General features: G+C 45.8%; 1 protein-coding gene across 1 annotated transcript; it reads left to right on the forward strand.

Annotated features, from left to right (window-relative positions):
- Positions 1 to 1,010: 1,010 nt before the first annotated feature.
- On the forward strand, positions 1,011 to 11,471 carry ALPK2 (alpha kinase 2). Its single transcript, XM_060236601.1, has 3 exons — positions 1,011 to 1,135; positions 4,330 to 4,447; positions 9,632 to 11,471. The coding sequence occupies exons 1-3, from the start codon at positions 1,021 to 1,023 to the stop codon at positions 11,469 to 11,471; spliced, it is 2,073 nt and encodes a 690-aa protein (XP_060092584.1). The 5' UTR covers positions 1,011 to 1,020.
- The last annotated feature ends 4,943 nt before the right edge of the window (positions 11,472 to 16,414 follow it).

The raw sequence follows: 16,414 nt of genomic DNA on the forward strand, positions 1-16,414 counted from the left end.
TGCTCATTTGCATAATAGCTGTTATTATAAGTCTCTCCAGTAAAACGGACTAATCAGTACCTGAACACAAAGAGGAGAAACTTCTTTAAAAATTGCTGCTGCAGTTGTCCTCTAATCCCTGAGCAACCCCCTTTTTTTTTGCAACCGTTAATATTAAAATTCGTAATTGCAAAATACCAGGTTAGACAGCCAGCTTTTTTTTTTACTCAATCCTACTCCGTTTCCCTTCTTATTACAGCTTCTGTCCCAGATGCCTTTTGTCAATGTCAAGGGTGTCAAACTCATTTGTTATGAGGGTCAGATCTGACATAAATGAGACCTTGTCAGTCCAGGCCATGTGTGTACCTATTTAATATTAGGTAGTAGAGATATAAAAATTATAAAGGGCAGAGACAAACACAGTTAAAGATTTTTTTTTAAAAAAAATAAAGCATACTTAAAACATTAGCACTCGTTGGTCTTAAAGGTGCTATCTTTATATTACTCCCATGGGATCCAGGGAACTGGGCAAAGGAAGCTCTGGCTCTTTCCTTCCTTCCCCGGGGGACCAGGAGGGGGAGGAGCCTCAGCCAGTAGAAGGAAAAAAGGCTTCACTCAGTAGCTCCGCTGTGTGATTGAGAGAGCCTTACAAAGCAAGCTCTCCCTCCCCCCTTCCCAAGGGAGGAGCCTCAACCAATGGAGAAAACTGTTTATTTTGACTTCTCTCTCTCTCTGTGTGAGAGAGATAACTTTCATATGAGCTAAGACAAGAATTTGTCAGGTGGAGGCCAAAAACTGTGAGCTAACTCACACTAACTCAGCTTAGAGAGAACACTGTCAGGAATTATTTTGCATATTGGGCCACACCCCCTGATGCCAAGCCAGCCGGAACTGTGTTCCTGTGTGTTCCTGCTCAAAAAAAGTCCTGGCTTTCCACAGAAAACAAAAAAATTGCCTGAAAAAAGGTGCTCCAAAGAAAGACACAGGGCTTCTTAAAACTTTGGGATTTTCTCCCCTTTTTTCAGATCGGTGTGGCACTGAATGATGTTGACCTCAGACTCATCCACTGAGAAGAGTTCTCCTTACTTCCTGTCCAGATTGTCTTCGAAATCTGTGCCAGAAAATGGAGATGTGACATTCACTTGCAAGATAACTGGTAAGTGCTACCATCTGACGTTCAGATCAATGTGTTAGTTTTTTTTGGGGGGGGGGGCGGGATCTGTATGTTAAAGGAAGCCATCATAAGTTTAGCCATATCCCAAATTGCTTAGGGAAGATAAATCTGAACCCCAAGTAGATTGCCTTGACCTGGATAGCCGGGCCAGCCCAATCTCATCAGATCTTGAAAGCTAAGTAGGGCCAGCCCTGGCTGGTATTTGGACAGGAGACCTCCAAGGAATACCAAAGTGGGGGTGCATAGTTAGGTAATGGCAAACCCCCTCTGAACAACTCTATGGGGTCACCATAAACCAGCTGTGACAGTGCTTTTCAACACCATTGGGTTGTTGGACCTAGTCCAGTAAGGTGGTGTTTCTCAACCTGTGGGATGGGACCAAAAGCGAGTCGCAAAGCCTTTGAAAGTGGGTCACAGGCCATCCCTCCTTCACAGCCGCCCCGGCCTTTTGAATTGTTCTCTTCCTTTTTCTTCATGCCAGCTTCTCATATTCTCATCTCTCCCACCCTTTGCAACAATAATGTGGTGGTGGTGGGAAACCTGGGTCACATGTTTGACACCCCTGGGCTAGATAGTCACACTGACCCTTTCTACTCATTTGCATATTAGGCCACCACCCCCATGTCACTATTGTTTCACACAGGGTTTTTCTTGTTGAAAAAGCCCAGCGGGAACTTATTTGCATATTAGGCCACACCCCCTGACACAAAGCCAGCTGGAACTGTGTTCCTGTGCATTCCAGCTCAAAAAAGCCCTGCTTCCTACATGTCTATTCTTCTGCCTCTGTCCTTTTGAAGTGTAGATTGTATTCTTACGGAACTTCCTTCTTTCTGCCCTCTCTCATACAATGCTAACACCCTTCTCCTTGCACACACCAGGAGGGACAGCATGCTGTCTGCTCTTGGCGCCATGAGGCAGATCGTCCTCTTGCCATCTGCTTCCATCCTTAGCTAGAAAGTTAGTCATCTATCCTGCCTCTACTCTTTCCTATCCAAAGCGTACTTCTCTAATAAAGAGAGTATTTACTCCTTTTAAACTTGCAGCGTGGCTCTGTGAAGCTGTGTAGTGTTGCTTCTGCTTGCTTAGGGGACGTGATCATACACAGTTGCTTCTGTTTGCGTAGGGGCCAGAAGAATTCTCTGACCCCTCAGCAAGCAGAAACAACAGGGCACTTTCAGCGCCCAGGACTGAAAGTTAAGCTCTGCCTTGCTTCTGCTTGCTTAGGGCCTGGAAGAAATCTATGACCCCACAGCAAGCAGAAACAACAGGGCACTTTCAGTGCCCAGTCCTGAAAGTTAAGATCCATGTTGGGCTGACGTTGGGCTAGAGGGCGCCTGCAAGAGGAGGCCGTTCTGGCCCTCAAGTGGGTAGGGGGTGGATGGCTCCATTGCAGACAGGGTAGTGTAGGGTAGGCTGGCGCACACAAGTGGAGGTCCCGGCTGCAGATCAGTGGAGAGGTGATGTTCGCCTGCAGGGGTTTTCTGGCCTGGTCTCGCTGGCCACCCGAGCAAGGGTGGGAGCTGCGCTTGGGCAGCCTCGGCTCACCCTCCAACAGGAAGAAATCCAAATTGGAGGTCTTGTAGCCCCAGAAGTCAGTTGAGACTTGGTGGTGCCTTCCACCCCACCCCCCTTGTCTTGCCTAGCTGGATCATGCTACAGGTAAGCGCAGGTACCTAAACCTCTGAGTGGCTCCCCACCAGAGCTGCTGGAAGAGGGGTGGAAAGGGATCACCTTGGGACAGCTGTGGGGAGGGGGGAGGCTGTATGGCCATGAGCTGGCAGCTTTCCTCCTCATTGGTGGTAGGAGAGAAGGCCATGGAGGTTGGGGCCACTATGTGCCCCCTGAAAAAAATCAGGGCCCCCCAATTCTTCAAATCCTGGCTGCGGGGCTGCCATGAGTACATTCCAAGACAATGGTGGCACAGAGGAGAAACGTAGACCCCCTCTCCTTGCATGCTGTAGTTCCCAGTCGAAATCAGGCCCATGCAGGGCTTTTTCTGTAGCAGAAAATCCTTTGCATATTAGACCACACCCCCTGATGTAGCCAGTCCTCCAAGAACTTGCAGTAGGCCCTGTACTAAGAGCCCTGTAAGCTCTTGGAGGATTGGCTACATCAGGGGGTGAGGCCTAATATGCAAAGAATTTCCTGCTACAAAAAGAAGTCCTGGGCCCGTGAATGTCTGAGAAGCATGGAACACCCACAAGATTTCTGTGGTGGCAGAGCCAGTGGCAACATACATTGAGTTGGGGCAGCAGCCCGGAGTTTCTAGCAGGGCCCACTGTCACCAACCCCCCTCCAGCCTGTTAACCTTCCCAGCTGCTTGTCCATCTGCTTTCCCCTACCCATTTGCTTGCAAGCACTCCATCACCCGGGCACTCAGCTTCCTAGTGTCGATGGGGCAGCGCATGCAGATGTTGCACAGTGGCATGTCTCCTGGGTGGCCACAGCAGCTGCACAGAGCAGCCAGTGCTTTTGGAGAACGGCCATGCATGTGGTGCAGGAGGCTGTGATCACAGGTGGTGGGAGGGCTCGCAGGAAGGGGATGGAATCACAGTCAGGTGGAAACACCCAGAGGTGGATGAATGGAAAGGGAGGCATGAAAGGGCCTGGGGGTGAGCAGAAGCAGACCTGTTGGGACTGTCTGCCAAGGGTTCCCCACAACCCAGAACCAGCCTCAAGGACTTTGTTCCTTGCAGCTCTGCCCTGAAACTAACCTGACTGGGAGGATACATTTCTTACTATTGGATCCCAGCCTTTTGGAGGCAAAGGATTAAAGACACTCTAAAAATGAGGAGCCATGCCCCCAGGGGTAGAATTCTAGGAGGAGCTCCTTTGCATTATAGGCCACATTTTGGGGGTGGAGCCTCTGGAGGGTGGGGTTTGGGGAGTGGAGGGGCCTCAGCAGGATACAATGCCATAGAGTCCATGCTCCAGCAGAGCCATCTTGTCCAGGGGAACGAACCTCCATTGCCTGGAGATCTGTTGTAATAGTGGGAGATTTCCAGGCCCCACCTGGAAACTGGAAACCCTAATTTCTTCTGGGTGCCACCTGTGCCATTTCGACCTGTGTCATTTCTAAAACAGAAGATATTGCTTGAGGCTCTTTGGCATGCCAGTGCCTTGTTTTTCAGAAACACTACTGTATAAGAATCATTTTCTTCCTTGTGTGCTTCTAGGCAATCCCAAACCCAAGATCACCTGGTGTAGGAATGGACGAGATATAAAAGAACTGGAAGACTTTTCCAGCTATGAAATAACAGACGATAACTCAGTTCATACTTTACATCTGTTTGGGTAAGCTTTCATCGTCTGCTTTGCTGGCCTTAGATTCAGCTGGAGCTCACAGGAGCGCATCTCCTGAACCTTTCTGAGGGTTCCCCCTCTTCCCCCCCACCTACCTTGTCTATTGAATTGTAGGTGCAGCTGCATAACAATCCCTGGATTAGGAGAGCGGGCAGCCAGCCAGCCACCAGTGGTTTTGCCATGGCCCAAGCAGCCCTCATTAACCCCTGGAGAAGCCCGCACCACCCTTTCTCCACTTCTTATGTGATTTTGGGCAGCGGGTGGCTTGCTGGCCTTTTGATTGGGGGTTGGTGGCCCAGGAGAGCAAGGCCTGCTTGGGCTGGTTGAATCTCTAGCCAGCCCAAGCAAGCCTTGCTCGCCCAGGGCTCTCCTTTCTTGCATCAGGTTGCTTTTGACTGGGGGCTGGTGGCATATGCTGATGAGTTACGCTAACGAGCTCCGCCACCTGTTTTTCTATGAGACAGCCCCTGCTGCTTTGTAACACACAGCCTGTTCCTCACCACTTGTTGGGTTTTTTGAACGCTTCCAAGCAGAAGAGGTTTTGCAGGCTGTGACACTGTGGACACTGGGGCATGGTAGTGGCTAGCAGTGCCATTCTAAGCAGGGGCCAAGGGCCAAACTACTCATTTGGGTTTTGAATGACAAGGGAAAATCCAAAAAGAGCTCCACAGTATGTTAGACACCAGCATACAAAGAAAACCATGGAAAACAAATTACTAATGAGTAACAGAGTTCTCTGGAATTTTACTAATAGATATGCAAATTACTAATGAGTAATAAAGTTCTCTGGAATTTTACTAATAGATATGCAAATTGCAGGTAGTAAGTTCATAGGTTTCCTATGAAGAAGCTTTTGCAGAAGCATTGTTGAATGTCTGAAGGCTCGCTGTTCTGCTTTGAAATTGATGCATTCAGTTGCTATTATGCGCAGGGGTGGAATTCTAGCAGGAGCTCCTTTGCATATTAGGTCACACACCCCTGATGTAGCCAATCCTTCAAGAGAAGAAGAAGATATTGGATTTATATCCCGCCCTCCACTCCAAAGAGTCTCAGAGCGGCTCACAATCTCCTTTACCTTCCTCCCCCACAACAGACACCCTGTGAGGTGGGTGGGGCTGGAGAGGGCTCTCACAGCAGCTGCCCTTTCAAGGACAACCTCTGCCAGAGCTATGGCTGACCCAAGGCCATGCTAGCAGGTACAAGTGGAGGAGTGGGGAATCAAACCCGGTTCTCCCAGATAAGAGTCTGCACACTTAACCACTACACCAAACTGGCTCTCCTTGTAAGCTCTTGGAGGAGCCTTGGAGCCTTGTAAGCTCTTGGAGGATTGGCTGCATCAGGGGTGTGTGACCTAATATGCAAAGGAGCTCCTGCTAGAATTCCACCCCTGATTTTGCGAATAAGACTCCAGGCTCTTGAGAAAGGGGAGAATACCTCGAAACAATTGTAGGGCTTGGATATTTTTTTTCTTCTTGTCTATACTAAAGAAGTCCGTTGGGAGTGAGATTGTGTCTATCCTATTACATTATAGACTCTACACCCCATTCAGGACATTTGTTTATATATTTGCTATTGATGGATTTGGATCCCTTACCTGTTGAACTTACTGCCTGCAAGGTGAACTTACTTGTTGAACTTACTACCTGCAATTTCCATATTTGTTAGTAAAATTCTAGAGAACTTTATTACTCAGTAGCAATTTGTTTTCCATGTTTTTCTTTGTATATTGGTGGGTTTTGAATGAATCAGGTCCTGGTTCCCCAGACTCAGCTTGGGTTCCTCATAGTCACACAGCAGCTGCAGATCATGGCCTTTTAAAAAGAAAGGAAGTGCTCAACGCAGCTTGGAATACCATAGGGGGAAGGAAGGGTTCCTGCCTCCCCCCAGCTGTTTTTTCATGCTGGAGATAGTTACTTCACTGTTTTTGCTGGCCCAGATGTACAGAATATTCCACAGGGAGCACAACAATGTGAAAACAATTTTCCCCAAACATAGTTTGGTCTTAAATCCATTGAAGCTAATAGAATGGTGTAACAGAGGCTGAGGCCTCCATAAGAACATAAGAAGAGCCCTGCTGGATCAGACCAGTGGTCCACCTAGTCCAGCATCCTGCCTCACACAGTGGCCAACCAGTTCCTCTGGAGGACCAACAACAGGGCATAGAGGCTGAGACCTCCATAAGAACATCAGAAGAGCCCTGCTGGATCAGACCAGTGGTCCATCTAGTCCAGCCTCCTGTCTCACACAGTGGCCAACCAGTTCCTCTGGAGGGCCAACAACAGGGCATAGAGGCTGAGACCTCCATAAGAACATCAGAAGAGCCCTACTGGATCAGACCAGTGGTCCGTCTAGTCTAGCATCCTGTCTCACACAGTGACCAACCAGTTCCTCTGAAGAGCCAACAACAGGGCAGAGAGGCTGAGGCCTCCATAAGAGCATCAGAAGAGCTCTGCTGGATCAGACCAGTGGTCCAACTAGTCCAGCATCCTGCCTTACACAGTGGCCAACCAGTTCCTATGGAGGACCAACAACAGGGCATAGAGGCTGAGACCTCCATAAGAACATCAGAAGAGCCCTGCTGGATCAGACCAGTGGTCCATCTAGTCCAGCCTCCTGTCTCACACAGTGCCCAACCAGTTCCTCTGGAGGGCCAGCAACAGGGCATAGAGGCTGAGACCTCCATAAGAACATCAGAAGAGCCCTGCTGGATCAGACCAGTGGCCGTCTAGTGCAGCATCCTGTCTGACACAGTGACCAACCAGTTCCTCTGAAGAACCAACAACAGGGCAGAGAGGCTGAGGCCTCCATAAGAGCATCAGAAGAGCTCTGCTGGATCAGACCAGTGGTCCAACTAGTGCAGCATCCTGCCTTACACAGTGACCAACCAGTTCCTCTGGAGGGCCAACAACAGGACATAGAGGCCAAGACCTTCCCCTGATGTTGCCTCTTGCCACTGGGATTCAGAGGTTTGCTGCTTCTGAAAGTGAAAAATGTTTTTATCATCACCAGCACTTCATATCATGCTCTCTAAAAGAGCCTGCATGATCTTTGTTATAAGAACATAAGAGAAGCCATATTGGATCAGGCCAATGGCCCATCTAGTCCAACACCCTGTGGCACACAGTGGCCAAAACTCAGGTGCCATCAGGAGGTCTACTAGTGAGGGCCAAAGCATATGATCTTGGCTGCACATGTAATGTTGTATGCAAATATTGATGCCTAGATAATGATGTGAAGACTAGATAGCTGAAGATCAGCAAAAGGAAGATAATATAGTTGATTGCAGGGCTTCTTCTGTAGAAAAAGCTGAGCAGGAACTTATCTGCATATTAGGCCATACCCCTGACACCAAGCCAGCCAGAACTGCATTCCTGTGTGTTCCTGCTCAAAAAAAAAGCCCTAGTTGATCATGTGAAAAGATAGCAAATAACACACTTAGGATCACGCTGGTAACGTGGGTACAGCAGAATTTTGCGTAAGCAGTCCCGAGCTAACACATTCTTAAGAATACCGCTCTAATTTGTCTGTTTACTTGTTCCCTATGTTTTGGGTTGATTTTCATGCTGAAAACCCCTTTGCAAACAGCATTCATGCAATCCCAGAAATCTGGTAATTATGGTATTCTGTTGTGTTAAGTAGGAAGGAAGGCAGCATATTGTATAGCCTGATCTGGTCAAATCTCAGAAACTACGTAACCGAGAAGGGAAACTGCAACCAAGAAATTGGAACAACACTGAGACTGAGAAGGCCATGAATGAGGGTTAAAAAGTAATGAATGAGCTGAAAAAAGAGTTTCAAATGTAAGGACATGATGCTAGTGGACAGGGCTTTTTGTAGAAAAAGCCTATCAGGAACTCATTTGGATATTAGGCCACACACCCCTGACACCAAGCCAGCTGGAACTGCTCAAAAAAAGCCTTGCTAGTGACCAAGATCAAGATAATTCATGCCATGGTATTCCTCATTATTATCTATGGATGTGAAAGCTGGACAATGAATAAACCTGGCAGGAAGAAGGTTGATTCATTCGTGGTATTGGAAGAGAGTTTTACAAATACTGTAGACCAGGGCTTCTTTTTGTAGCAGGAACTCCTTTGCATATTGGGCCACACACCCCTGGATGTAGCCAATCCTCCAAGAGCTTATAGGACTCTCAGTACAGGGCCTACTGTAATCTCCAGGAGGATTGGCTACATCAGGTGGGGCGTGGCCTAATATGCAAAGGAGTTCCTGCTATTAAAAAAGCCCTGCCGTAGACTACTAAAAAGACAAATAAGTGGATTCTAGATCAAATCAAGCCTGAATTCTTCCAAGAAGTTAAAATGACTGAGGCTATTGTACATTGGTCGCTTTATGAGAAGACAAGAAAAAACAATAATGCTAGGAGAAGTTGAGGGCAGCAGGAAGAGAATGACCCAACCTGAGATGGATTGACTCAATCAAGGAAGCCACAGTTCTCAGGAGGATCTGAGCAAGGCTGTTAATGATAGGACGCATTGGAGACATTAATCCATAAGAAGAAGAAAAAGATATTGAATTTATATCCCATCCTTCACTCTGAATCTCAGAGTCTCAAAGCAGCTTACACTCTCCTTTACCTTCCTCCCCCACAACAAACATCCTGTGAGGTGGGTGGGGCTGAGAGAGCTCTCCTAGAAGCTGCCCTTTCAAGGACAGCTCTGCGAGAGCTATGGCTGACCCAAGGCCATCCCAGCAGCTGCAAGTGGAGGAGTGGGGAATCAAACCCAGTTCTCCCAGAAAAGAGGCCACACACTTAACCACTACACCAAACTGGTATAGACTGCCATAAATCAGAAGTGGCTGTACAGCACTTTACTCAGAGAGAGGCACATGCACACAAGCAGGTTGGGTATTTTGGATGAAAGACTACCAAGGAAGGCTCTGCAGAGGAAGGGAATGATAAACAACCTCTGCTTCTCACTTGCCTTGAAAACCCTTCAGTAGGGTTGCCCTAAGTGGGTTACAACTTGATGGCATGTATGTACATATGTTGTATTGACTAAAGTTTTGTCAATTTGAGCTCAGGGACTCCTTTCTTTGTGGGAAATTTCACCTGTAGATTTTAAAATATGCCATTGATTTTTTTTTTTACATTCATTCATTGCTTTGCTTGTCAGTGTTTAATATAAATATATCTTTTTTTAAAACTCACAGGTGCGCAGAGGAACAAGCTGGTGTTTATCGAATTGTAGCCAGTAATTGTTTTGGAAGAGTTCAGTCTTCAGCTTTTCTTAAAGTGACATCTGGTGCAGAATCTGAAGTGTGTAAAACAGTACACGACAATCCCAAAAACAATGTAAGAACTAGCAGAGCAAATGACATTACTGCGCGTCATTGGGAAAGTTCTAATCAGGCTATAGAGAATACAGAAGATTTAGTAGAAAAAAATGATTCACCCCGTGAGTGTTTTTTACCTTTAGGATCATCAGAACCTCCAGCACCAGAATTCAATGGTTTGCCCTCCAAGCAAACCACATTTTCCCACCCAGTGGAGTGTGAAATTTGCCCTCCAATGGAAAATCAGCACAAAAATATTCATTATATGGGAGACGATATATGTGCCAAAAATGCACTCAGTCCAGAGGCAAATAATGGTAGCTTTTTGGACACAACCCAGAATACATCTGATCTCTGCATTTATGAAAGCCTTGAAATGTCTAGGGAGTGTACTGAGAGAGAAATGTCTAGGGACTGTGCTGAGAGAGAGGTGCATACAGTCAACAGCTCACAAGTGGATTCCAAACCAGCAAGTCAAATCGATGATCATACAAACAGCTGTTCCCTTAATGCTGAAGACTTAGCTGTTTGTCAGACAACCGAATATGCCAAGACACATGAAGAGATTTGCCTCAGTGAAGTTCTGAGAAAGGAGGCACTGTCCCTGAGTCATATAGCCGCACCTCTAGAAAGTCAGACCTGTGGTCTAGAGGATTCCTATAAAAATGCCGACAATGATTTTGAGATTCTTCCAGGCAGAACCTTTACTACAGCGGATGACGCATCTGACAATGATAGCCTGGAAGACCTCAGATGTTCCAACGTGACGACAGAGGAGTTGTGTCAAGAGTGGGAAAGGGAGCTGAAGTTTCTGCTGGAAAGCGATGATGAAGATGAGTTAATGCTGGGTTACGATTGTGACGGGTGTGCTTACTTCCTCGGCGAAATGCCTCGCCTGTGTCAAGTGTCAGATAACACCATGCCTATGGATGCCACCATTGGCTTCTGTGGTCATCAGTCAAAATCCAAAGAAGTAGCTGTCAGGAGCGGCCTCGCTGCATGCAATCCATCACTCTTACCAACAGGAATGACCCTGACTGTTGGGCAACAGCAAAGTAAAGCTCCCACCACGAAAGACAAAGAAAAGTACGAGCAGCCTGTGGCTTCCATGGCGATTGAAAATGATTATCCCAGAATCGAAGAGGAAAACAATAGCAACGGTCAATCGAATGAAAATTCTTCTGTCGACGGATCACGAAGCATGGGAAATGAGCTTTTGGGGATGGAACCCTCTTCTTGTGGTATGAGCAGTTCCTCTTCAGTCACAGAGAAACCAAACATGGAGAGAAGCTCCTCTCGGAAAAACTCACAAAAATTTGCAAAGGTAAGGGAGAAAGTGACCAAAGGAAGAGGCAAAGACAATGTAATTGGTGCGAAAAAGGTGTCAAAATGCCCTCTAAATAAATTGCACCCCAAAGAGCTTCATGCTGCAGAAAGTTGCACGATCCAAGGGGAAAGAAGTTGTTTGGATTCTGCCGCACCGCTTCATGGATGCAACCGCAGTGATCCAAATGAAGCGTACCACCAGGATACAGTCAAGTCTTCAACCCATTATGGCTTATTATATGGCAAAGAAGGAGATGAAAACAGCCCACAAGAAGGCAAATGGATTAGCAGTCTGTCTGAGGGAAACCAGTTGCCAGATGAAAATGGTTCACTTATGGTAAGGGGAATCATTTTAACATTTAATTACAGGCTTTTATACCCACTGGCTTGAATGTACTTGATTCGTGCTTGTACAAGAATGTGAATCCTAAAAGGCTTTTTTTCAATCAGGCCTTTGTGATTGACAGCTACTGCTGTTAAGGAAGTCTGGTTTTGAAAAAAGGCACAGATAAACCTTAAGCCAACCTAATTATAGAGAGAGAAAGAGGTGGTATGGGAAGGGGGGAAGGTCCTGATAAGTAAATAGCACTAATAGGACTTCAGACAGCTGGAAAAAGAAATACGATATCAAATGTGTTCCATACCTCTTATTTGACCTGTGTCTGGCTTTCTCGTTGGTGCTGGTCAAAGATTCTCAGGCCAGGGTAGAGCAAAGGAGGAGTTGGCTGGAAAAGACTGGAGAGAGAGGAGCAATTCAGGAATGCGGGTTGTTTTCAATTCTCAGGTTATCCTGCTTGTGTATCCTGCCTAAGAATGTGACGATAATCTTCTTAGGTCCTCGTGTCTGCTGTATACATAGTATTAATGCCCCACTCTTGTTTTTAAGTGTCTCTAGTAGTGACTTAGTGGGCTCTCAATCATCTTCTGCCTGAGCACTGATTAGGTCCATACACTAAATGTTTCACCACTGCTGCAGCATTCTGTGCTCATAGACCAAATTACCGGAGCTATTTTTCTATCTTCTCCTTGATTTGTTCTCTGACCTACCTACATCTTGTAGCATTCAGTTTTATCTCCCCCCACTCCTACACATACATACGGATATCCCAGGACTACATTTAGTATGCATTTTTTTTGACGGGAGGGGAGGTAACAGTGGCTGTGGTTCAGTGATAGAGCATCAGCTGAGCATGCAGAAGATTGCAGGTTCAATCCCCGGCATTTCCAGTTAGAACAATCATGTTGCAAGCAATGTGAAAGACCTCTACCAGAGGCCTGAGAGAGTCTCTGGCTGATTCCGCACTCACCTTGCCCCAGGGCAGGCTTCCGTTTCTGTGCGGAGCAAGCTGGTGATTTCGCACCAGTTGCTCCGCGCTGCCATTTTGTGTGGGGCAAACCCGCGATTTGCCGCGCCGCAGTGTAAACCTGAAAAAACAGATTTACACTGTGGTGCAGCAAATCACGCAAAATGGCAGCATGGAGCAACTGGTGTGCAATCTCCAGCTTGCTCTGCACAGAAACGGAAGCCTGCCTTGGAACAAGGTGAGTGCAGAATCAGCCCCTATGTATTGTCCACATCCAATTAGAGAATCTGCAGAGAATCCCACGTCCAATTAGAGACTCTCCAGTTCTTGCCCATATAAACCAGTATGGGGGCACCAGGACAGAATGTCACCTTCAGTTAGATCACTCCCCAGGAGTTCAATATACCCATTATGTTTTAGGTGCTCTTAATGTACAGCAAAAGATAAAAAAAATGACATATTGTCCTGCTGCCAACTTTTGCTGCTTCTGCAATTTCCTTCTAGAGAAATCTGATCTGCTTATCGCAGTAGTGCATATTTACAAGAAAATATCAATATTACCTTTTCTAAATCTGTTCTATCAGAATCATGTGATTATTATCTAGGAAAGTGATTGGTTCCTAACTAAATATGAGATAATCAACACAAGTGCAAATACGCCAATCAGCATGTACATATGAGTTACATCCAATATAGCAAGATAAGAAGGCCAATCTCAACTCTTAACCTCTGTAAAAAATCAATTAATCTGATTTTTCCATAACTGTTTCAGTTAAGTGTCCAAAATTAAAGTAACTTCAAGGAGAGTTCACTGACAGTTGAAGAGTGCTTGAACTCTCCGTTAACTTGCAAATTCAGCAGGAAAAAGTGACGTCATAGCTACCGCTACAGCTGCCTCTCAAAGTAGACAAGACCGTCCTTGATAAAATATTGTTTTTACTCGGTAGAAGATGAGAACTTGATGCATTTTATGTTTAATCCACTACTCAAGTGTCCTGGTCTGATTCAGGGTGCTTTCTTACAGCAAAAGTTTCAGAATGCCAGACTTTAAGACAGAAAGTTCTTCATTAAGGAGATCCTTTTATTCCCTGGTGATGGTTTTAAGTTGACTTTACTAATAAGTGTAATGATAGCTGTCTTCTCTCTTGGGGCGATCCTGCTGTTCCACATGGACTAGCATCAGTGAGAAACGACGAGTGCTCCTTTTCCTTTGCCTGAAAGTGTCACTTGTGAGTGATCAGTGTTCTGACTCAGCACCTCAGTCACCCAAGTATGACACTGTGACATCTTGAAAGAACTTGGCTGACTTCTCATGTATGGCAAAAGGCAAATGATTTGTGCAAACTGAAGAGAAACCAGAGTATTTGATGTCATAGTGTTACAGGAAACTTGCCATATAGCATCCCCGATATTGGATGGGTATAAAGTTTTTGATCTAGCAGCAGAGCCTTCCACTTATGGGAGGGCAAAAGGAAGGTTGGGGTTTTTACTCCTTACCGCACTAGATGTTAAAGTGGTTAAGTTAACCTCTTATGTCCAGACAGCAGTGGCAATAGTTATGTATTACCGACAGGCAATCCATGTGATAATAAATGTATATTTTGCCCCAACAAAAACAGAAATAGAATAGAGAGAACTGGAAGCATATATGTGGCAAATATTAAATAACTCTCTGGCATATGTTGTCATTGGAGAAGAATTTAATGCTAAAATTGGATTAGACGATATGTGTCTTTATAATAGATTTAAAGCCTGTCCCCCAGAGACTGGAAATTATCCCCTGCTATACTTTAGGTTGTCAAAAGATCATGAGATAAGTTATGCTGGCTGTGTTGTGTCACAGGCAATCAGTAGAATGAGTCTCTGCATTTTAAATGGGTCCTATCCAAATGATCGCCCTGCTGAATTTACTTATTGGTCTGGCAAAAGACTGAAAGTGTTAGATTACATCGTTGTGTCTGAAAATATGGTTCAGTTCATTGAATCTTTCGAAGTTGGTAGTTATTATAGCGATTGCCTACCCCTTTCCGTATTATTTGAGATACTGTCCTTTAAGCCAAGTATTCAGGGGCAAAAAAAGGTAAAGGTTGTCCCCAGTGCAAGTACCAGCCATTTCCAACTCTGGGGTGACGTTGCATCATGGCAGACTTTTTATGGGATGGTTTGTCATTGCCTTCCCCAGTCATCTACACTTTCCCCCCAGAAAGCTGAGTACTCATTTTACCGACTTTGGAAGGATGGAAGGCTGAGTCAATCTTGAGCCAGTTACTAGAACCCAGCTTCTACCGGGATCAAAGTCAGGTTGGAGCAGAGAGCTCGGACTGCATTACTGCAGCTTTACCACTCTGCACCACGGGGCACTTACTAAGTATTAAGGAACAACATAATAAAGTACTGACAAGGAATAAGAAAGTCAGAAGGGTTAGATGGAATGAAAATTTAAATATTGTGATGTCCAAATTATTGGCATCTGGCCGACTAATTGGACTTGTACAAAAAAATTTAGGCGTGAATAACATAGACATTTGCTTAGATGGATATGAGCAGGGCTCATGTATGGTACAAGCAGCAATCACCCATGCTGTTACATATCTGTTACTGTTGAATCCTAAGAACTGCTAATGAATGGTTCTCCAAAGGCCAGTTCAAAGATAATTTTAGCAGTAGGCTAAGTTTTGGAACTATTTCAATGGAGACATACAGACGTAAAAATGTTTTCTTGGACTGAATCACCCATGAGTTGGCTCTGTGGTAGATCATCTGCTTGGCATGCAGAGGGTCCCAGGTTCAATCCCTGGCATCTCCAGTTAAGGGATTTGGCTGGAAGTAATGAAATGAAAGACCTCATCCTGAGACCCTGGAGAGCTGTTGCCAGTCCAAGTAGCCAATACAGACTTTTGATGAACCAATTTTCTATTTCAGTATAAGGCAGCTTCATGTATTCATATGTGTTCAACTGACTCAAAGAAAATGTTGTGTACAAATAACAGGGACAGTTTGAACACTATACCATCTCTCCATGGTGAGGAGCAGGGGGAGCACATCTTATTCCCTCCTCCCAACTTGGTCAAATCCAGTCCCCTGGTTCTGGGTGATGGTGGGAACCCTAGATTATATGCAGAACTGCAACCACACATAAAATCTGTGCATTGTTTCAGAGGGTCTGAAGAAGAGCTGGATTTGAGTCCAGTAGAGAGATGTTGTGTATTGGATACTGTGTTTGAATGTGGATTGCTAGTTCCTGCCTGGCTCACTGGAGCCTTTTAGAACTGAACTTGGGGGCACTGAAACAGTGGGAAGCAGGATCCAAATCTCTGCTTTCCTGGACCAATCGCTAGCCCCCTGCTGGTTCAAATGATCCAATGATATTCAAGTGCAGGGACTTTGAGTGTATATAGTTGGCCCTGTTGGCCTAATTCTTAGTTTGCCTCTTACCATGCAGTAATCACTAATAAAGAGCTGCGATCAACTCTACTTGAGTCTCCTCATGCATCGAACCCAGTACTTCTCAAGAGACGAACAAGATTTTCAGGACAGGAGCTTTTGAGAGTTAAAGCTCCCTTTGTCAGAGACTGATTTCACTCTAGGGCTTGCTCTGGGTGGAGAGCCCTTTAGCCCCCGGCACTTCTCTCAGTTTTCATACAACCTGCCCCGGAGCTGCGAGTTGGTGTGCCGTGTTTCCGTGACAAGCAGAAACCACGTTTAGGAGGATCTCACTTGCTGTGAAAAAGCGGCGCACCAACTTGCAGCTCTGGGGCAGCTTGTGCGAAAGCCAAGAGAAGTATCGAGAGCAAAAGGGGTCTCCACCCGGAACAAGCTTAGTGTGAAACTGGTCAGAGTTTGGGCGGAGACATTCTCCCCTCTTGTTCTGATCTTAGATAGGATTAGTATATCACCCCAAGTAGCTTCTGTTTTTAATTCATCCTCGCTTCCATGATTAAGTTGCATGGATCAGCCATTCTGATCAAACACTTTCCTGGGTAGTGATTCCTTCAAAAGTGCTTTGGCATTTCAGTAACACCCAGTCATT

The sequence above is a fragment of the Heteronotia binoei genome, chromosome 4 (genome assembly GCF_032191835.1).
Source record: "Heteronotia binoei isolate CCM8104 ecotype False Entrance Well chromosome 4, APGP_CSIRO_Hbin_v1, whole genome shotgun sequence".
Taxonomy (NCBI): domain Eukaryota; kingdom Metazoa; phylum Chordata; class Lepidosauria; order Squamata; family Gekkonidae; genus Heteronotia; species Heteronotia binoei.